An 18324-nucleotide genomic window follows, 5' to 3' on the forward strand; every position below is an offset into this window, starting at 1 on the left:
GTGTGTGACGTGCCAAGGGCAGATCTTGGAAGAGACTGACAGTTTTGCACTTGTGAGGCTGAGAAAAAAATTGTGTTTTAGAGCAATTCCAGCATTTGGCCTGGGCTGTAAGCTGCTCCACCATCAACAGCTGACAGGAGCAACTTCCCACCTTCCACACTCAACCAGATGACCTCCTGTGCTGTTCAGAACCTTATTCTCTCCTGCCTTCACCCTTATATCCACCCTTATACAAAATACTACCAGACCAGAATGCAATGCAGATATGGTCCAACAACATCAGTCTTACTCAAAACTATTTTTTCTGCATCCATTATATTTCTAGTTGTTCACTCAAGATTTTCAGACAAAACCTTTAAAAGGAATTAGTTGCTCTGCCATATTGCAGTATAGTGGATATACAGAGATCTATGCAGCCTATACAAACAACTGGACAATTTTAATTTTACTAAATTACTGGGTAGCTGTTTTTCCCTGGCTTGCTTATTGAGGAAAAAATGAGACATATATGCAATTTAAAATGAATGACACTTACCAAAGAGCAAATTTTAAAAGCCTGTGGTAATTACTTGTAGTTGAAAGACAGACTTTATCTTTTGTTTGGAAATTGAGGTTATCTTGCACTCTTGATTTTAAAAGAATCCTACCCATTAGCACCAATTTTCATCTCCCATTACAGCTGAAATTAGGGAGTTTGTAGCTGAAAGACACCACACTAAAAGCCATTTCATAGAGCAGAAATTATTTCTGGACCTGCCTCACAGTCCTGTGACCTTTTTTTTGTTCTATACAACCAAGAAAGATCTGACATCATTCCTGCGTTAGTTTGCCCAGTGCTTCCCTTCCTCCAAGTGCCAGTTTACTAGAAACAAAATTTTACTTTTTATACACTTTTGCCGTGCAGCCATTCACCAGGTCACCAGCTGGGCATATTGGCTCTTCATTTTTCCAACACAGATGTCTTCAGACAGGAATTACATATGCCTAATACATCCTGTGCAGTGGGATTAATTTACATTATATTTAGAAGCAAGTTTTTTTCCCTCCCTGCCAGCTGACTATAATGAATGGTTCTCTCCACTCCTCCCAGCCCTGTAAATGTACTCAAGTAATACTCACTAGAAATAAGAAAGTACATTTGGGGACTCTGACACACATCTGAAAAACCAGAATTATAAAAAAAAATCAATACCATCCTAAATCAAATACTATTTTAAAAATCATATGGAAAAATATTCTATTTAGTTACCAAAGTGTGGCATTTCTTTGAAGAAATACAAATTTATGGAACCAAATCAGATTTCTCTCATCTGTCAAACAGTAGTGTTCCCATGGGATAACTCTGGGCAGGCAAGGTGCTTCACTGTTAAGATGATAGTGGCATTTCTGACTCAACAGAATGCAAGAAGTGGGATTTAGTTTGATTTGGTTTGATTTTATCTTAAAATATACAGAGGCCTAAAGTATCATTTTTGAATTTTTTGATCAAGCATTTCACTTACAGAATCAATTGTTGACAAAGACACTCCCAAGATTTATTCTCCCTTATTTTTCTGAGTCTGCCATAGAACTCAACAATTAGACTTCTGTATTGTCCACTCCCAATCTGCTTTCTTTTACTCTTTTTATAACTGAATTCCCTTTTCTTTGCTCAAAATCCTCCCAGCAAGACACAGTTCACAGGTCCATTCTCTGTAAAACAGCACTGGATTAACACTGGGTTTAGTGAAATGGGCCTCAACTTTCAATCTTCAAATGCCTTCACAGGAAACACTGAAAAAAAATAATATTTGTACTTAACACTTCCATTCAATTTAAAAAAGCCAGGAATACAGCCTATTAGGACTGATGGTTTGGAATCCAGAGCAACATGCAAGTGTCCAGGATTGACTGTAGCAAATGGAACCAGATTAAGATACAAAAACTGGAGAAACATTGAAATTTTTCTTGACCTTAAGAATATTAATTTTTTTTAAATTCTAGGTCTGGACACTGTCTAGCAGCAAAATAGGTCTGATAGTAAGATATGCTTCAAAACTGCCGAACAGTCACCCCAAACACATCCTGATGAGTAGAAAGAGTTTTTAACTTTTCTTTTAACCTTCCAGTAATTCAGATGCCTGCCATACTGGCAAATGACAAGAACATGGTCATTTTTGCTTTACATCTCCTTTTCTTCCCTAGTGTTAGAAATACAAGTAGACATCCATATTTGAACTTCATAAATTACTCGACACAGCAGAAGATAAATTTGCCCTGAAACCTGCCATAACATTGCCAGTATTTTGCTGCATGTCACATTGCACTAGTGCAGCAATGCATGACCTATCATGTACTGATGACACAAACTCCCTTATCAACCATCTGCATGCAGTATATAATTTTAAACTTGTGTTTTGCTGATAGATGCAGCTGAACAGTATCTCTTTGCTGGTAAATGGAATTTTGGGCCTCTTTGCATACTAAAATAAAACTGATTTCAATATGAAAATATTATAAAAAAGCTGGAACAATATAACATAAAATTAGTTTCTAGTTTCTGAAACTAAAAAAATATTTCATTGTCTTCCTATATATATTTATATATATGCGCGTGTATATGACCTGATAAGGTAAATTATGTATTAGTCACATGTATGTAAAAATTAAATGCACCTAAGACACATGCAGCATACAGCTAACCCTGTAAAGGACAGCAGCCTCCAGCAGAAATGAGAGAAAGGCTCCATATGTGCATGTCCTACCTCTTCCACCAAAGAGGATAGATGACACACAGGCAGTGACTTGTCTGATTGGGGCAAATCAGCAAGTGGGTGCATCAAATCACTTAAAGCTTGCTGTGTTTTCCTGCACACATCTACAAATACATGCTCATTTGTGGCAGTACAAGCTGGCTTGTACTGGGCCATATATGGAGAAAGTACAGTGGTGGGACACAACCCGCCAGGAGAAAAATCTAGAAAAGTTAGGGGGCTGGTCCGATGGTCCCTGCCTGGCTTCAAGCCAGACTTTAAACCAATCAGAAGAGTTTACAGAGATACATTTAGGAGGTTATAAAAAGAACTGTTTAGAACAATAAAGGGCTCTTGGTCAAAAGAATCATGGTGTGCCTGCGTCTCTCTCGGGGGACTCAAGTACCAAAACCAACACTCATTAGCAAAGCTTTCCACGGTTCTTGCATCTGTTTGCTGCAGCCATCTCTAAAACAACATTTCTTGTTGTGACACAGGCAGTAAATCCACAAATAACCAAGATGTTATCTACTGTATCACTGACCTCTGCTTATTAAACATTCAATTTACTGCTACAAACCAAGGCATGTATCACTTATATTTCACCTTTTGTATTTTTACATTTCTCACACACTTTTTCCCTTTTGCTTTCCTACAAAAACTACCATGTCACACTGGTTGGGAATGTTTGGATGACACATTTAGGTAATTGCTTCTCTCTTGTACTGAGTCATCCACTGTCAGCAGGTGAAAATGTTTCTCTATGCCACATGGAAACAAGCACAAAGCAAAAATAATCCAGCAATTTCTCTTGACTTCAGCAGACAAAGTAGCAACAAAAACATATGCCAAATATCTATAGTGATTTCAGCTCTTCCCTTAAGGGACTAAAATGTGTCATTAACACATGAAAACCCTTCAAGTTGTACCTCCATTGCCTGGATGCAATATTTTCAGTAATAACTATATAATTAGTCTTGTTATCTTAAAAACAAACATGGACATACTTTGCACCTTCAGGGGGAATACGAAGAACAAAATAAGGATTGCATATTTTAATAGTCCCTCAAAAATCATTATCGCAAATCCAAGAGGTCTTCCAAGACAGCAGAGACAAACAAAAAGCTCTTGTTTATTTAACTACAGAGGTTTTGGCATACTTCAACTTGTGACCTTAATACAAGAAAGAGTAGTGGATCCTTTCCTGAGCCATTTAGGGATTTGTCTGTGGAGACCTGCAACAGAAATACCAAGATCAGTCTGAATGAAATGCAAACAGAAGCAAGTATGTGTGAAAGCATCAGCAGAAACAATAAAGCAAGAATGTTTTATTAAAAGAATGTTAACAGAATGTAATGTATAGATAAAACTGCTGACAACAATTCTTAGACTGCAGTAACAATATCACATCAGATAGAGGCAATACAAACCAGTTCTGCTTTTTTTCTTGGTCTTGGTCAATTTAAGCTGTTGTACATGAAAGACTAAATTCTTCCCTATCTAAGTGGTTTTGCTAATTTTCGGATGAAACCTTTCAGAAGTGATCAAAGATTTTGTTTTTTTAACCACACGTTATTTTTGATATGGACAACATTTCAACTGTTTCACAGAATGGTTGGAGTTGGAAGAGACCTCTGGAGATCATCCAGTCCAACCCCCTGGTAAGGCAGGTTCACCCAGAGCAGGTTGCAGAGGATCACATCCAGACAGGTTTTGAATATCTCCAGAGAAAGAGATTCCACACTTTCTCATAGCAGAATGTTCCAGTGCTCTGTCATCCTCGAAGTAAAGGAGTTTTGTCACATATTCAGATCAAATTTCCTGTGTTTCAACTTTTACCCCTTGTCCTGTCACTGGGCACCACTAAAAAGAGTCTGGCTCCATCCTCTTGACATCTGCCCTTAAGATATTTATATACATTGATTAAATGTATCTTCTTGATTCAATTGTGAGGAAGATTACTTGAATCTTTAGATTACTTTATTTCACCATTATACTCATTCGTGTCAACAATGACTGCAAAAACAACTTATTAAATATATTCACAAATACAAATGTAAAATCACTCCATAATTAAAACAACACAGTTGTATTGTTTGGATTTGGAATGTGTTGGGGTTGTTTTATTAGAATAAGTTACTAGACATAAAAATAGCACTGGAAATAAGCAAATCTTATCAAAAACATATGATAAATGAATTTAAAAAGAAAAAAGTAGAATTGTTTAAAAAACCCCAACGAACAGTAGTGTATATGATGAACAATGTCATGTAACAAAATTACTCCCAGTTTTGTTACCAAATTGTCATTAAAGTTCCAAAAGCAAATCACCAGCATGCTTACACTAAGAATATACTATTAACGAACATTAAATGCAAACAAATGAATATATATCTGAGTTGTTTTTCTCATGTTAATTCAATCTGGATAGGACATTTTATTCAAAAAAACTTATTAAGAAAAAGGTATTCCAGAAATTCTCTTCACCTAAGAGACATTGTAATAAACCATTCAGGTACTGAAGTGCCACTACAAGCATCAGGAATGCTTAATGAGGAGGCACTCAAAGAAGAGCACAATCCACTGTCAGAGGTTACCTCGACTCTTTCTAATTTTCCAGTGGGAGACATCTCATTGTTAGTAACTGTTCAAAACAATTTGTTTCCAGATGTGTACTGAGGAAAACCACATGAGAATCACTGTGTAAACTTCAAAGGTAAGTTTAATACAAGCAAACAGAAGGCTTCACTGTGAAAATAATTTTAGATTGCATAATTGTAATAATGTCTCATATTTTGAAAATTATATAAATAAAGTAGGAAAAATAGTCACCTATGTACCAAAAGGTCTTCAATAATATGCTTTCATTTTAGCAAAGTGCTAAACCTGCATATGGATTTCTTTCAGATTCTGTTGAAGTGATCCCTTTTTGTTTTTTAATTTATTACTGACAGACTGCAACATTCCAGTGCTTTCCTTGAAAAATATTCTGCACAGGAATCCATATGACAACCCTTTGCCCTGTCCTGAGAACCCACTCCTATGTACAGAGAAACCTGTGGATTCTCCATATCCATGATCCATTTAGATCTTTGTGCTAGATTCTGTAAGAGTGAAACAAACTGTAATGCTGCTTTTAAAGCTGCAATTTATGAGAATTGAATTCAGAAGCAACCTCTTTTCCGAGAGCACAGTAAAAGAAGACTTCAGCAGTCAAATAACAAACTTGAAATTTCAACAGTATGTGGTCTAGACTGAAAGTAAAGAAAGAAAAAGCAAAAAGCCCAGTGTTTTAGCGAGAGTCTACAATTTCCTCCAGAGTCTACTCAATTAGAAATTAACTTCAGAAATTAGCACTGTAATGATGCAAAAAAAAATCACTGCATCAGAACTCAAGGGTATTGTTAAGCCCTGACTTGTTCAACCATCGCTTGTCTGAGCTACTCGACAGAACACAGTGGAACCTGCATGCTGAGGAGAGCAAGGCATCCCAACCTGCATCCTCAAGCACAATTTACATGACTGTCTGATTCCTCTAAAATTATTTTTAGTGAAGATTATTATCTTTTTTTTCATGCCTCACTGTTCTAACAGCAATCAATCAAAGACTTCTGCTATTTCAAGGATGGAAAATTTAATTTACCATTTCAAGTTTTATTGGCAAAATATGCTAATAGGGATGGAACTGACAACCACAATGGTTATATAAATTTTTCAGAAAGCATCTAGGGCATGTATCAATCAAAAAAAAAAAAGTACTGAATTATTAATGTTTGGGTTGTATATACATTACTGGTTTTAAATTCCTGATTAATAGCCTACTTATAATCATCTCAATCTGACAGTAAAGAGTAGTTAGACTAAACAATGCATCCATTATTTAACATCTAATTCACAATATGTCTGAGGGTTTAGATTTTTTGTTTGTGAGGTTTTGGTTTGTTTTTTTGGTTGGTTGGTTGGTTTTCTTTCTTAAGAAAAGTAGCTCTTCCAGATCAAACACTTGGCTAGTGATTTCTACCACAGGAGGAATATGATGGCAGTCATTTAGCTTTATTTTTGGCAATATTTTGAAACACACAGACCACAGATATACCTGCATGGGTACAGAAAGCTCTCTTACAGGCATCAGTAGAAGCCACTACTCTCCCAAGGTTGTATGTTTTTAATGTGACTTGATAATGATATTCTGCAAAAAAAATTGAAATTAAAAGTAAATTTTGTATTGCCATATACTAAGAGAATTGGGGAATGAACCAATGGACTATTTTCATTTTTTGGAAATGAGCAGATTAAATTGGGAAGCATTTTTACATATCCTATTTTTGCCATCCCACTGATCCCAGGCAGCTTGATGTATGAAGTAATTGTAAAATATTTCATAACTATCTTTCCTTTGCTGAGATGATAGTGTCTCTGTAGGAAATGAAAGAAGATTTACATTATAAATTTACATTTATGTTAGAAATGATAAAACCATCACAAAATACAAAACTGAGACCGGAAGCCACTTTTGAACCTTGAAGCAAGTCACTGTCAATGAATTTGGTTGTCCCAATACTTACTTAGAGGAACATGAACATAAAGCTACACCTTACTGCCCTCTAAACCATGCTAAGCCTATGACAGGAAAGCAGGACTTGCAGGTCATCTCTGATTCTCTCTGCTATGGACTACAGAATGAAGAGAAGATGGACAGTTTTCCTCTACTCTTCCATCAGGTTAATGAATCAAAGTAATGCAACCCATAAAAGAGGGAGGAATTGTTTTTCTTTGGAATACAAAGTGGTGGGTGGAAAGGGAGAGAGGAAGAAACTTCCCCTGTATGTGTATCACACGTGGCAAGTCCAAATTCTGCTGGAAATATTAAGAGTGTTAGCCTCCCAGAAACACAGAGTTAGAGACTGACCTGTATTACTCTGATCACCATCTTTAATTCTCTCTGCAATGAAGGACCTAAGCCAGGCTGCTAGCAGACACTTCTTGTGTCAACAGCTCATTCCTGACGTGCCCCCAGTGTGATCAGCACTGACAGACCCCAGCACTCCTCTTCCCAGCCTACCAGAGGAACCAGGAGGTGTTGTCTGGTTAAACTCCATTTCTTTCAAACATCACATTTTAATGAATGATGTACATTGATAGTACAATTACCAGATTTCCACTGCTCTGAAAAAATATTAAAACTGTCATTCTGTGCAACTGGCACTGAAATTATTCCCTTTCTCTATTCTGACTTATGTTAACTGATATTTTTTTCCAAGTCTACATTGCTGAGAAACAGGACAAATATTGAAAAAGAAATGCGCAGCTCTGCCTCTTTGTCGAAATATATAGGATAATTTTAGTTTGTTTTTTTTTTTAATTTATAAGCATTCTTTATGACATCTAAAAACATGAAGACTGTTTTCATGCTGTATTTGTTGGCTACAAAAGATGTTAGTGGGTAGTTTTTTTTCTCTAAATCAAGTTTCTCCTAGGTGTTATGTTTGGGAACTTTTTAATTCAAATCGCCAATTAATTTTACACCTTCACCCTACTTGAGTTGTTCATGGCTGTTTGGGTTTTTTTAAAATACATTTTCAATGCCTATTACATAAGTTATATGGAACTGTTCTTTGGGTGAAGTCTTCACATCTTTTCAGAGGATGAAGCAGAAAAAAAAATCTCAAGTTACCATTTCAGTACAACAAACAAGAATCACGGCTCTGCCAAGTAAGAAGAGGAAAAGATGGTATGGGAGGCAATCTTATTAAACCAGCTGCAAAAGTTGAGGGAAGAGAGAAAGAAAATCTTTCAGACTGAAGACACACCACTCTTGGACCTGCGACTTGTTCAGTACTCCTTGATTTGTACTTAACTTGTTTTCTTACACAAGCTCCTTTTTATCTGAGTTAGCACAAACCTAGCAGAATATTTCTTACAAATACTGAAATGCAAGTAAACAAAATGCAAAATAAAGCAGATTTATGACATGTGAATACTAAGTAATCTTCAAAGTCAAGTTTTGTGACTCTAATGATGCTGTTGTTGAGACTAATATTGCATTAACACTGCAATATGTACGCAGCTCAGCTGCTCACATGGATGGAATAAAATTACAGTAATTTCACGATGATAAGCCACACCTGATTATAAGCCGCATGTTACAATACAGAGTGTGATAAAAGGTATCTATTCTATCACCATCTGTTGAGGGTGGGGGCAGTGATCCTTATCTCAATGGCAGATATTCTGCTAATGGGCCATCCACTGAAACCAGGCAGGGCATTGTTCTTTATCTTTTCACAACCCATCCTTCCTCCAGGGAGTCATTTTCTGCTCATGGCCATTGAGTCCCACTGTGGGACTGAAAAAATCACTGCATCCCATTGGAAGTTGCTCCAGCCAGGGGGAAGAGCCCAACATTTCTTATCAAGATAAAAACAGAGGTTTTGGGACACTAAGGGAGCCCTTTCTCCACTGGACTGCAGAGGAAAACTGGATTTCTCCACATCACCACTGGACCTCTGGAGGGAAACTGCACCTTCTACAGGAGCACTGCTCCAACTGAATCACATCTGTCACTGCAGGAGGATGCAGCCACCATTTAATGGGACTGCTACCAACACCCTGCCTGACAGGGTGTCAGGTTGTGCTCTGACTTTGTCAGGGTTTGGAGTTTGTTTCTTTGTAGTACTGTATTTCTATTTTAATTTCCCTAGAAAAAAACTGTTATTCCTAATTCCCATATCTTTGCCTGAAAGCCCCTTGATTTCAAAATTATAATAATTTGGAGGGAGGGGGTTTACATTCTCCATTTTAAAGAGAAGCTCCTGCATTTCTCAGCAGACACCTGTCCTCCAAACTAAAACAGCAACTTTTCGTTCTTTGTCCATGTATAAGCCGCACCTGATTATAAGCCACACTTCGGGTTCAGACCAAAATTTTAGTCAAAATTGTGCGGCTTATAATCGTGAAATTACTGTACTTAGTTTTTTTCATAGACACTTTTCAGCATATTTACGTAAGAATCTTTACTTAGGTGCCTTTAAACTTAATTTTATCTATTTGAATTGTAATTGCACGCACAATCACACAGCCTGCAATCAGAGCAGGTGGAGGTAACACTCCAGTGTAATTGCTTTTTTTTGGTACCAGTGCCAGGATCATCAAGAGTTCTCTATTTTGCTTTCTGTGGACAAAAATTTTGTGATCTTTAGGCAAAAATAAAAATAAATTTAAAAATCATAGAGGAACATACAAAAATCAAACATGTTACAGAAATCTCTCATATTTCTCACTCTGCACCTTACAAAATAGAATCTTGCATTATTTACTAGGCCAAGAGAGGTTTAGTTCTAATCATGTTAACTAAATTAAGGATAAGACACTGAAAATAATCAAACTTGATTAAAGGCAACCTCTTTTTACACAAGAAAACTTGAAAGTTTACAAATTTACAGCTTTAACCATATTTTCTAAGGAACAAAATGTAATTTGTCATGAAAAACCTACATAAAATGCAGAAAGATGTTTTATCAGTACCAGACTGGCATACCAACATTCCTGTTTTTCAGAAGCACTGAGGCACACCAAACTTTATTAATCAGTTGCAATGAAAAAATGTTACAAAATGAGCCCTCTCAGTGCTGCAACATGCCACAAAAATTTGATTTAGCAATAAACAGCCATGAGGAATCTGAAGGCTTACTTCTTAAGCACGAATCTCATTTGTGACTTCACACTTTTGAATGCAAAGGATGATAAGCACTTGAGCATATTTCCACTGTACCTCGAGTCCACATAGATGGGACAGAGCAGTTCTGGAGCAGTCACTGCTCCAGACATGGCACTGAGCTTCCTGACACCTACTCCTTTGTGCAAGGAAAACCAAAGCATACAAGGAAAACCAAAGCATACTCCCTAATAACTACCTACCACACTACTAGTTTGAGACTCGCATTACATGCTGCTGTTGCAGTAGTTACCATGCCAAAAACAACAGCCCTAAAAATATCTCTTCTTGCACTTAGCAGGCTTAACAACACAACAGTCAAAAAGCTACAGGAAAACGGAGATGTAAGAAAACTTTGGTTTGCCTGCTGTCTTCTCCACAGACCTGGGTAGGTTTTGCAACTCACCCTCATATCTACAGTCAGATTTCAGTCTCTTTTCCAGTTCTTTATAGCAACTGAGTTTAAAAAAGCACAGAATTTTATTATTTTTTGTTGCATGCTCCTGTGATGATTTCAGTTTATAATCAATCTTAGGGAACCCCTAAGCAGCAGGAAATTGTTTAAAAGACTTTCCATGTCACAGCAGAATTATTCCATGCAGTGGTAGTATCTGATTAATCAGGATAACTAAAAGCACTCAGCAATCAGCAGGGATTTTCTAATTAAGACTCTTCCAGTGTAGTGAATAATTTTTCAAATAAAAATTTATTATAAAAATACCTTGACTGAAACATAATAGAAGTATGGGGGGGAGGGATGTGAATGGGGGCCGGGGGGGAGGAATTCTAAAATCAAAAGTATATGAATATTTTATTTCTAGAGTTTCCAAAGGTAAAACCTGGCCATTGTGTACAATGAGAGACCACAAATAGGAAGAGTATTCAGATAAGATCACAGTGTTCTCTAAGAAGCCACGTTCCATTTGGAAGTCACTTATGGCCCAATTCTGCAAAAGCAGAGAATGATTCTTTGGGTGACATCCCAAGCCTGATATTCAGCAGATGGTGACCATGCATCTGTATGGCTTCTCAGGACAGACAGCCAAAACTCACTCATAATTTTGAATGATTTGAGCTCTCTATGCACATCACAACCATCGCTCCTTCTGCTACCTTCACATACTCTAGCTTCTTTTACTCTTTGCTTTGCTGTCTGGACTTTAGTATGTCTTTTCTTCTACTGACTGTGTTTTAAAAAAACAAATAAAAGGATTTCTTTGTTGGTCTATTACAGAGGCTTGTTACAGTCAGAAAAATTTTAGTGTGGTGGAAATTTATTATTTTTTTCAAATTAAACTGCAGACATAGAATACTGAATACTTAATAGAATACTTAGCCAAGTCTCACATGAACACTAGAGAACTGCAGTGGATGAAAATAAGGATAATAGCTAACAATTTTTATAAGTGAAGTAAAAGAACATTCTGTAATACACTATTGAGTTCTGAAGCTTTTACTATAAGTATAATAGTAATTCTGATGACCTGTACATGATGTTCCTTGCAATGTCCCCATTCTCTATGAATGCATCAGCGTTAGTGTGGGCAAAATAAACCTCTGTCTTTTAAAATATGGGCTCAAAAAGCCCATGGATATGTCAGAGAACAGTGTATGTGGCAACATCTCCCTGTCATCTCCTGAAGACTAGCAGTCATACACAGTGTTACTGTACACATATAGGTAGTTTCCCAGACTTAACTTAGGCAAGATGGAGACACAATATATGAAAAAAAGAAAAAAGCATGGATGCTGTGTCCAGCCATCACAGGGTATTTGTGCACACTAAACAAAACAGGATGAATGCTTATCTCTCTGAAGAGGGAGTACATGTAGCAAGCAAAGAGGAATCCAATAAGGCAGGTGGCACATCTGTTTTGCTCAGGAAAGACAGGAGCAGGGGGAAGGCCAAGCAAGACTGGTGAGTTTGGGACTGGCCCGCTTCCTTTGATAGCCACGTGCTTTGGGTAAGTGGGAGTTTGCTGAGCCTACTCCAAGCGTTTGCCAAGCAGCTACATTTTACTTCACTGCTAAGCACCTTACAAAGGCAGCATCCTACAGTACAGTAGGGGGACAGCAAACTTCGTCACTGAAGCAAAAGACAAGCTAAACTAATGAAACTTTTTTAAACTAACATGGCTCAATGTGCCAGCCAAATTCCAGAAAGAAACAATGCTACTGGCTAGAGCACAATATATGTGATTACCTGCTCATGGACAGAGAAGTCCCTAATTCAGACTGACTCAATCCAAAGGGGTTGTAGCTAATGCTTCTCTGAAAAGGAAATGGGAAATAAACAGCCTAATACCACAAATGGAAAAGGTAAATCAGACAACTCTTTTTGTTCAAGATACTCCTAAAGATTACAGATATTATACTGAAACAAAAAAAGAAAAAAACCACCCTATCTCAGTGTTTTCCACTTGTTCCAATTAATTTAGGCAATAGCAGAAGAAAATATATTTTAGCCCCTTTTATGACTGACTATTTTGTTTGTTCTGTGGTATCAAAGAAATGATCCAGTTGTGCTACATAAAATATAGGTACAACAAAAGTAAGGTCTGCTGGGGTCTGGAACCAAGATCACTTTGTATTTTATCAGTCTTCTGGAAGAAATTCGTGAGTTTTTGTATGGAGTTGCTTTGGCAGACAAGAAAATAAGTCAAAGGTGGCAGAAAAAAGCAGACTAAAAATAGTCTCTGTCTCCCAAACAACTACTGGCTTTTTTCCCCCTCCCAAGAGAACTGGCAGAATAGAAGGAAGGACTGTATTTGCCAGGATGCCAGACGAGTCATGATGGAAAGGAATGTCAATTACAGTATTGAATGTCATAACTAATAAACAATTTTAAAAGGCAGCAGTCCACAGTAATCTCCCAGCAATCACCAATGACAGCAAGACCATGAGCAGAATAAGACAATTAGAGCTGTCTCTGCCATCACCATTTCAGCTTCACTACTGCTTTCATTACTACCATAATTGCCATTTGCATTGTCTGGCTAAATTCATGCCTTACCATGAGAGTTACACAATTTCTTATTCAGCCAGCCTTCCAATCCAGGATATTTTCCTTACTGCAATGTTTCTATGGAAGCTGGCTGACTACAAGGCACCAGTTCTTTTGCCTGCTTCCAGCTGCTAAATCTAATTTAAAGATGCTAAAAATAAAAAAGGCTTACTTGTAACAGTACTGTTCAGAAAACAAGAAGCTGCATTTCCTGCAGGGAGACCATTTAATCAGCAGTGAGATGAAAGAAGGTACAATACAATTATTGTTTCACTAGTATTTTTGCCATTTGCAAACTTTCTAGGAGTACCTACCCCTCTATCAAAACATTTTGTCAACTTTTTCCTTGTTGGATATTGGGACAGCAAGTATAGGAAACATAACAAGGAGAAGTCCCAAGTCTTTGAGCATCCAGTTTAACTATTGGTCCAGTGACCACCCATTCTGGACACCCAAGGTTATTTAGAGTAATTTACAAATTCTGTGATGGGTCGGTTGGGTGCAGAGATCAAAAACAAGTACAGCAGGAAAACAAAACAAATTACCAAAGTAATGTGGACATTTTTCCTTTAATATATACACGATGCATATAAAATCCTTTTTTTTTCTCTGCAAAGCACTTCACATTGATATTCCACTAGTATACAACTCCTGTGTGATCTCAAAGCCTCAGCTTCACCAAATATCAAAAAGAAGTAGGTCTTATTCATATTAGGAAATATGATTACAGGCTCACCACCATGAAGGAGCAAAGCGAGAGCAAGTGTGGGAACCTCAAAATTCTACTCAGAGAAAGCCCCTGCCCCAAACCTCTCCTGAAAATGAGACCACATGCCAAAGTCAATAATACAGATTTTATTTAATGATGAATGTGTGGTAGAAAGAAATAGAAAAGGGAGTAGGGGCAGTAGAGCAATCAAGTAGAAAATAGTCACCACCCGTGGATCCAGTGATATTCTGTTGGTCCTTCCTCACCCTGGGCTTCTCAGTGGTAGGGGTCCCAATGTCATTCAAAACTTTTCACTATCTATACATCCTAGCAAACAAAGGAATTAATGCTCATTGGCTACAAAGTTCCCTTATTCAGTAGGCTAAATTATTTCCTCACCTCTAAGACTAATAAGCCCACGTGCTTATTCTTTCTCTTCTTTTGAGCTGGTGGGCTGTGAGTCCATGGTTGCAATCTGCCCCTGCCAGAATTACCTTTTAGGGAATCTAGGGAATCTAAGCTGATTTCAGCTCAGTTACCAAATTGGCTTTCCTTGTGGCTTGTAAGTCCAGTATTATTTGTCTCCATTACCAGTGACAGATTCTTCTCCCCAAGCTTTCTTAACATGCCCCTAGGTCTGAGATAACACCTGGAGAGCAGTATCCCCTTTATCTCATCTCAAGTTCCCATTGTGGTGGTTTCTCTTACAGTTCAAGCCCCAGCTATCCACTAGTCCTGGTGGTTTGACTAAGAACAAGTGTGAGACCAGAAGCAAAATGAGATAAAAGGCATCTATAAATTGGGATTTGGTTTGTGCCTCTTGGGAACGCATGCTCAGCCTTGCTATTGCTCATAATGAAGTCATGGGGCTGCAGCAGGAACCCCTCTATGGGCCTACAGGATTTAGCAGCACTGCCAGAACCTTTTGTGGAGATGTATACAATTTCCTAGATCTTGAAAAATGTTCCTAGATGGCAAACTCACTTTTTCCAACATTAAACAAATAAGGAATTAATTAAAGATTAACAAAATAGAATAAAACCTTCATTTAAGAGCTTATGATGCCTGCCTAATAGCAAGCCAATAAATGAAATCTGTAACAGAACTAACACTATTTAAGATTCTTGCTAAGTGCGTGGGTTCATTCATGCCTGTGCTAGCTACTGCCCATAACATCAATACAAGATCTTGTATCTAGATTTTCACTGAAGTTCAAAACAGTTGAGTGATACACATCAGCAGGCATTTTCAGCAACTGTAACTCACAATAAAAAGCAAAAATCCAGTCACTTAGTTAAAGAGCTGTGGTTCATAGCTCTCATTAAAGTGTTCATATGGGGAGTACAGACAGTAAAATGACTGTTATGAATCAGTTTCTCCCTAAATAGTTGCAGTCTACAACTTGCTCACCAGGGGAGGTAGAGAGGCAGGCACTGATCTCTTCTCTATGATTACTAGGGACAGGATCTGAGGGAATGGCCTGAAGCTGTGTCAGGGAAGGTGTAGGCTGGGTATCAGGAAAAGACTCTTCATCCAGAGGGTGGTCAGGCACTGCAACAGGCTCCCCAGGGAAGTGGACACAGCAGCAGACTTCTAGAAGCATTTGGACAATACTCTTGGGCACACGGTGTAATTCTTGGGGCTGTCATGTGTAGGACCAGGAATGAGAGTCGATGATCCTTGTGGGTGCCTTCCAACTCAGGATATTCTGTGATTCTAGGTTGGTTTAACATCCTTGACACACATGATCTTTAGAGACATTGGTTAAACCTCCAACACGTGTCTGAGGAACTCTTCCTCACACAGTATCCCCACAGTATCAGATATAAATCATTGCATCTCACACCTCCAGGCTAGGTAAAAGGCTGCTTTCCCAAAGCTCTCTTTTAAAAGACAGCAGCAGTGCTACCTGAAGGGCCCCTCAGCCAAAGCCAGACAAGGCGTCTCTGCTGAAGCTCGGGGAGAAGAGAGGTCTCCATGGCAACAGGGGCCCCAGCACTCTCACAACCCCTCTTCTTCATCCTTTCCTCAAATTCAATTTTTCTTCCAAAGAGAATTGCTTAGAAGTTCAACTGAACGCACATAAAAAACAAAAGCACAACACTTATTCCAGGCAGACTTTACCAAGGTGCATCCTGAGCTGAGCTTAACTGCTGCACAGTCCATGACTCCTGAGGCTTAGAACCACCCATACAAAACCACAGGGGAAAATCATTGCTATAATGTTATGACGCTGCAATATGTTGTTATTATTATGCAGTTAGTATTGCATGCAATCACCACTCATATCTTCTGATTATATCAGCATGCCTGATGCTTCTTTTTAGGCTTGATTTTCAGTTACTTTTTGCTTTGCCAAACTTTATTTCACCTAATCAACAACTAAGTTTATCTATGGAAAGTGCCTGGTTTAGAAGATTTCATCTAAGACACTTCTTACAAGCATGACACAAGTGAAACAAAACATCATCATTCCCATCCCCAAACCTTTTCATTTCTTCCCCTCAGATGACTCCACCCTTTCTGTGGGCACAGCTATAAATTTTGGCTGGAGTTCTTGCAAAAATGACCCTCATTCTTTAAAAATTATCTCAGTCTAGCCTGGAGACACATATCTGCAGTATTTTTTACTTAAGATTCCCTGCTCCATTCTTTACAGAGGATGCCTATGGCAAGCTTTACTGGTAGCTATTCAAAGATAGATACTTATTCCGTATTCTAACATACATTTGCCTTTACAAACATGCTATCTAGGTGGTCTTACTTCAGGTTTGTACCCCATAAGAGATCTATCCCTTTAAAAATTAGTTGCTGCAACAACACTGTTTTACATCTCTCTGCACAGATACCAAGACAAGAAGAAGATCACTTTCAGGGACAAAGAGGGACTGGGAAATCCTCATGAAAAGGGGCAAGCCTGTTCTGCAGGACAGTGAGAAGGCAGCAGGTTCACTTTGCACTGTGATATTGGATGCCTCTTTCAAAGCGCATCGTTTTCCTTCAAAGTGTGGCTAGACACCAGGAGGTAACCAATCTAACCCATGACTTTCCAAAAAGTGCTATAACAACTAAAATAGAGTTGAAACTTTAGCAGAGCATCCTCAGCCTTTCCAGTTAAATTTCCTTCCATACAGGACAGATTTAGGAAGACAAAAGAGCAAGTAACATAGAGCCTAGTTTCCCAAAGCTCAAATAAGGCACTGATCTAAAAGGTCTGGGAAAGTTTCCTGAATTTGAGATTATGTGGGATGCAGTTAGTAAAAAATGCATAGAAAGTAAGATGCATATTTAATCTGGGGAGCAGACATTAGCACTGAGAACATCTTTCTCTCATAATTTGCATCAATTTTGTGCGTGTGAATTTTTTCCTAAACTACTGACAATAATTATTTTTTTAAAGAAGAAATTCAGTTTTATCCAACATAAAAATTGTGAACATATTCAAATAGCCTGAGGAACAAATATTGATTCTCAGACCTTGGAAATATGAAAAGAATAGAAACCACAAACCATGAAAAGTGCACATTGAAGTTAGATATATGGAAGAACAAACTGTGAGGGTGGTGAGACACTGGAACAGGTACCCCAGGGAAGTTGTGGATGCCCCATCGCTGGAAGTGTTCAAGGCCAAGCTGGATGGGGCATTGAGCAGTCTGGTCTAATGAAAGGTGTCCCTGCTCATGGCAGGGGTGCTGGAATGAAATGATCTTTAAGGTCTCTTCCAACCCAAACACTTCTGCGATTCTAACCTACAATTATGCAATGGGATATAATCTTACCTAAACCTAATATGTCATGAACATTCAGTTACACCTGTCAGTAAAACCACAACTCCTTAAGCTCCTCCATTTAAGTGCTGTGCCTTTATATGCAAGCAAGTAAACTGTGGGAAAGCCCATGTTCAGAGTGAGAGAGTCCACATCCTCATCTGCCTCAAAATTGTTATTTCTGGTCTCCTTTCTCCTGAGCAGGTGCTATTGTCTACTGCATTTCACCCATCATTTTTATCTCCCTTTCAAACTAAGCTCACTGTGCATACTGGTTCCCAGAGTTCTTTGGAGACCCTCTTCATTTCCAAGATCTCATCCCACTGCTCACACTCAAATGAAAGTGGCTGCAGCCACCTCTGGCAACCTCTCCCCACCAAATCTTAGAATTAATACAC

The 18324-nt window shown here is 38.2% G+C and overlaps 1 protein-coding gene across 6 annotated transcripts in view; it reads right to left on the minus strand.

Annotated features, from left to right (window-relative positions):
* GPR176 (G protein-coupled receptor 176) overlaps positions 1-18324 on the minus strand; it is a 36669-nt gene that overhangs the window by 13293 nt on the left and 5052 nt on the right. The window contains exon 2 of one of the 6 annotated variants that reach the window (XM_033062626.1): positions 3893-3967. The exons of 3 other annotated variants lie outside the window; for them this stretch is intronic. Coding sequence is in view for 1 of the 3 variants with exons in the window: in XM_033062623.2 (XP_032918514.1) it covers positions 3740-3809 (70 nt within the window). In the remaining 2 variants the exon portion in view is untranslated. Of the gene's footprint in view, positions 1-1119; positions 1136-3739; positions 3852-3892; positions 3968-18324 lie in introns of those variants that run through there. 2 more of the 6 variants (XM_033062623.2, XM_033062625.2) reach the window with 2 other exon arrangements.

This window comes from Catharus ustulatus, chromosome 6 (assembly GCF_009819885.2).
Source record: "Catharus ustulatus isolate bCatUst1 chromosome 6, bCatUst1.pri.v2, whole genome shotgun sequence".
In the NCBI taxonomy this organism is placed as follows: Eukaryota; Metazoa; Chordata; class Aves; order Passeriformes; family Turdidae; genus Catharus; species Catharus ustulatus.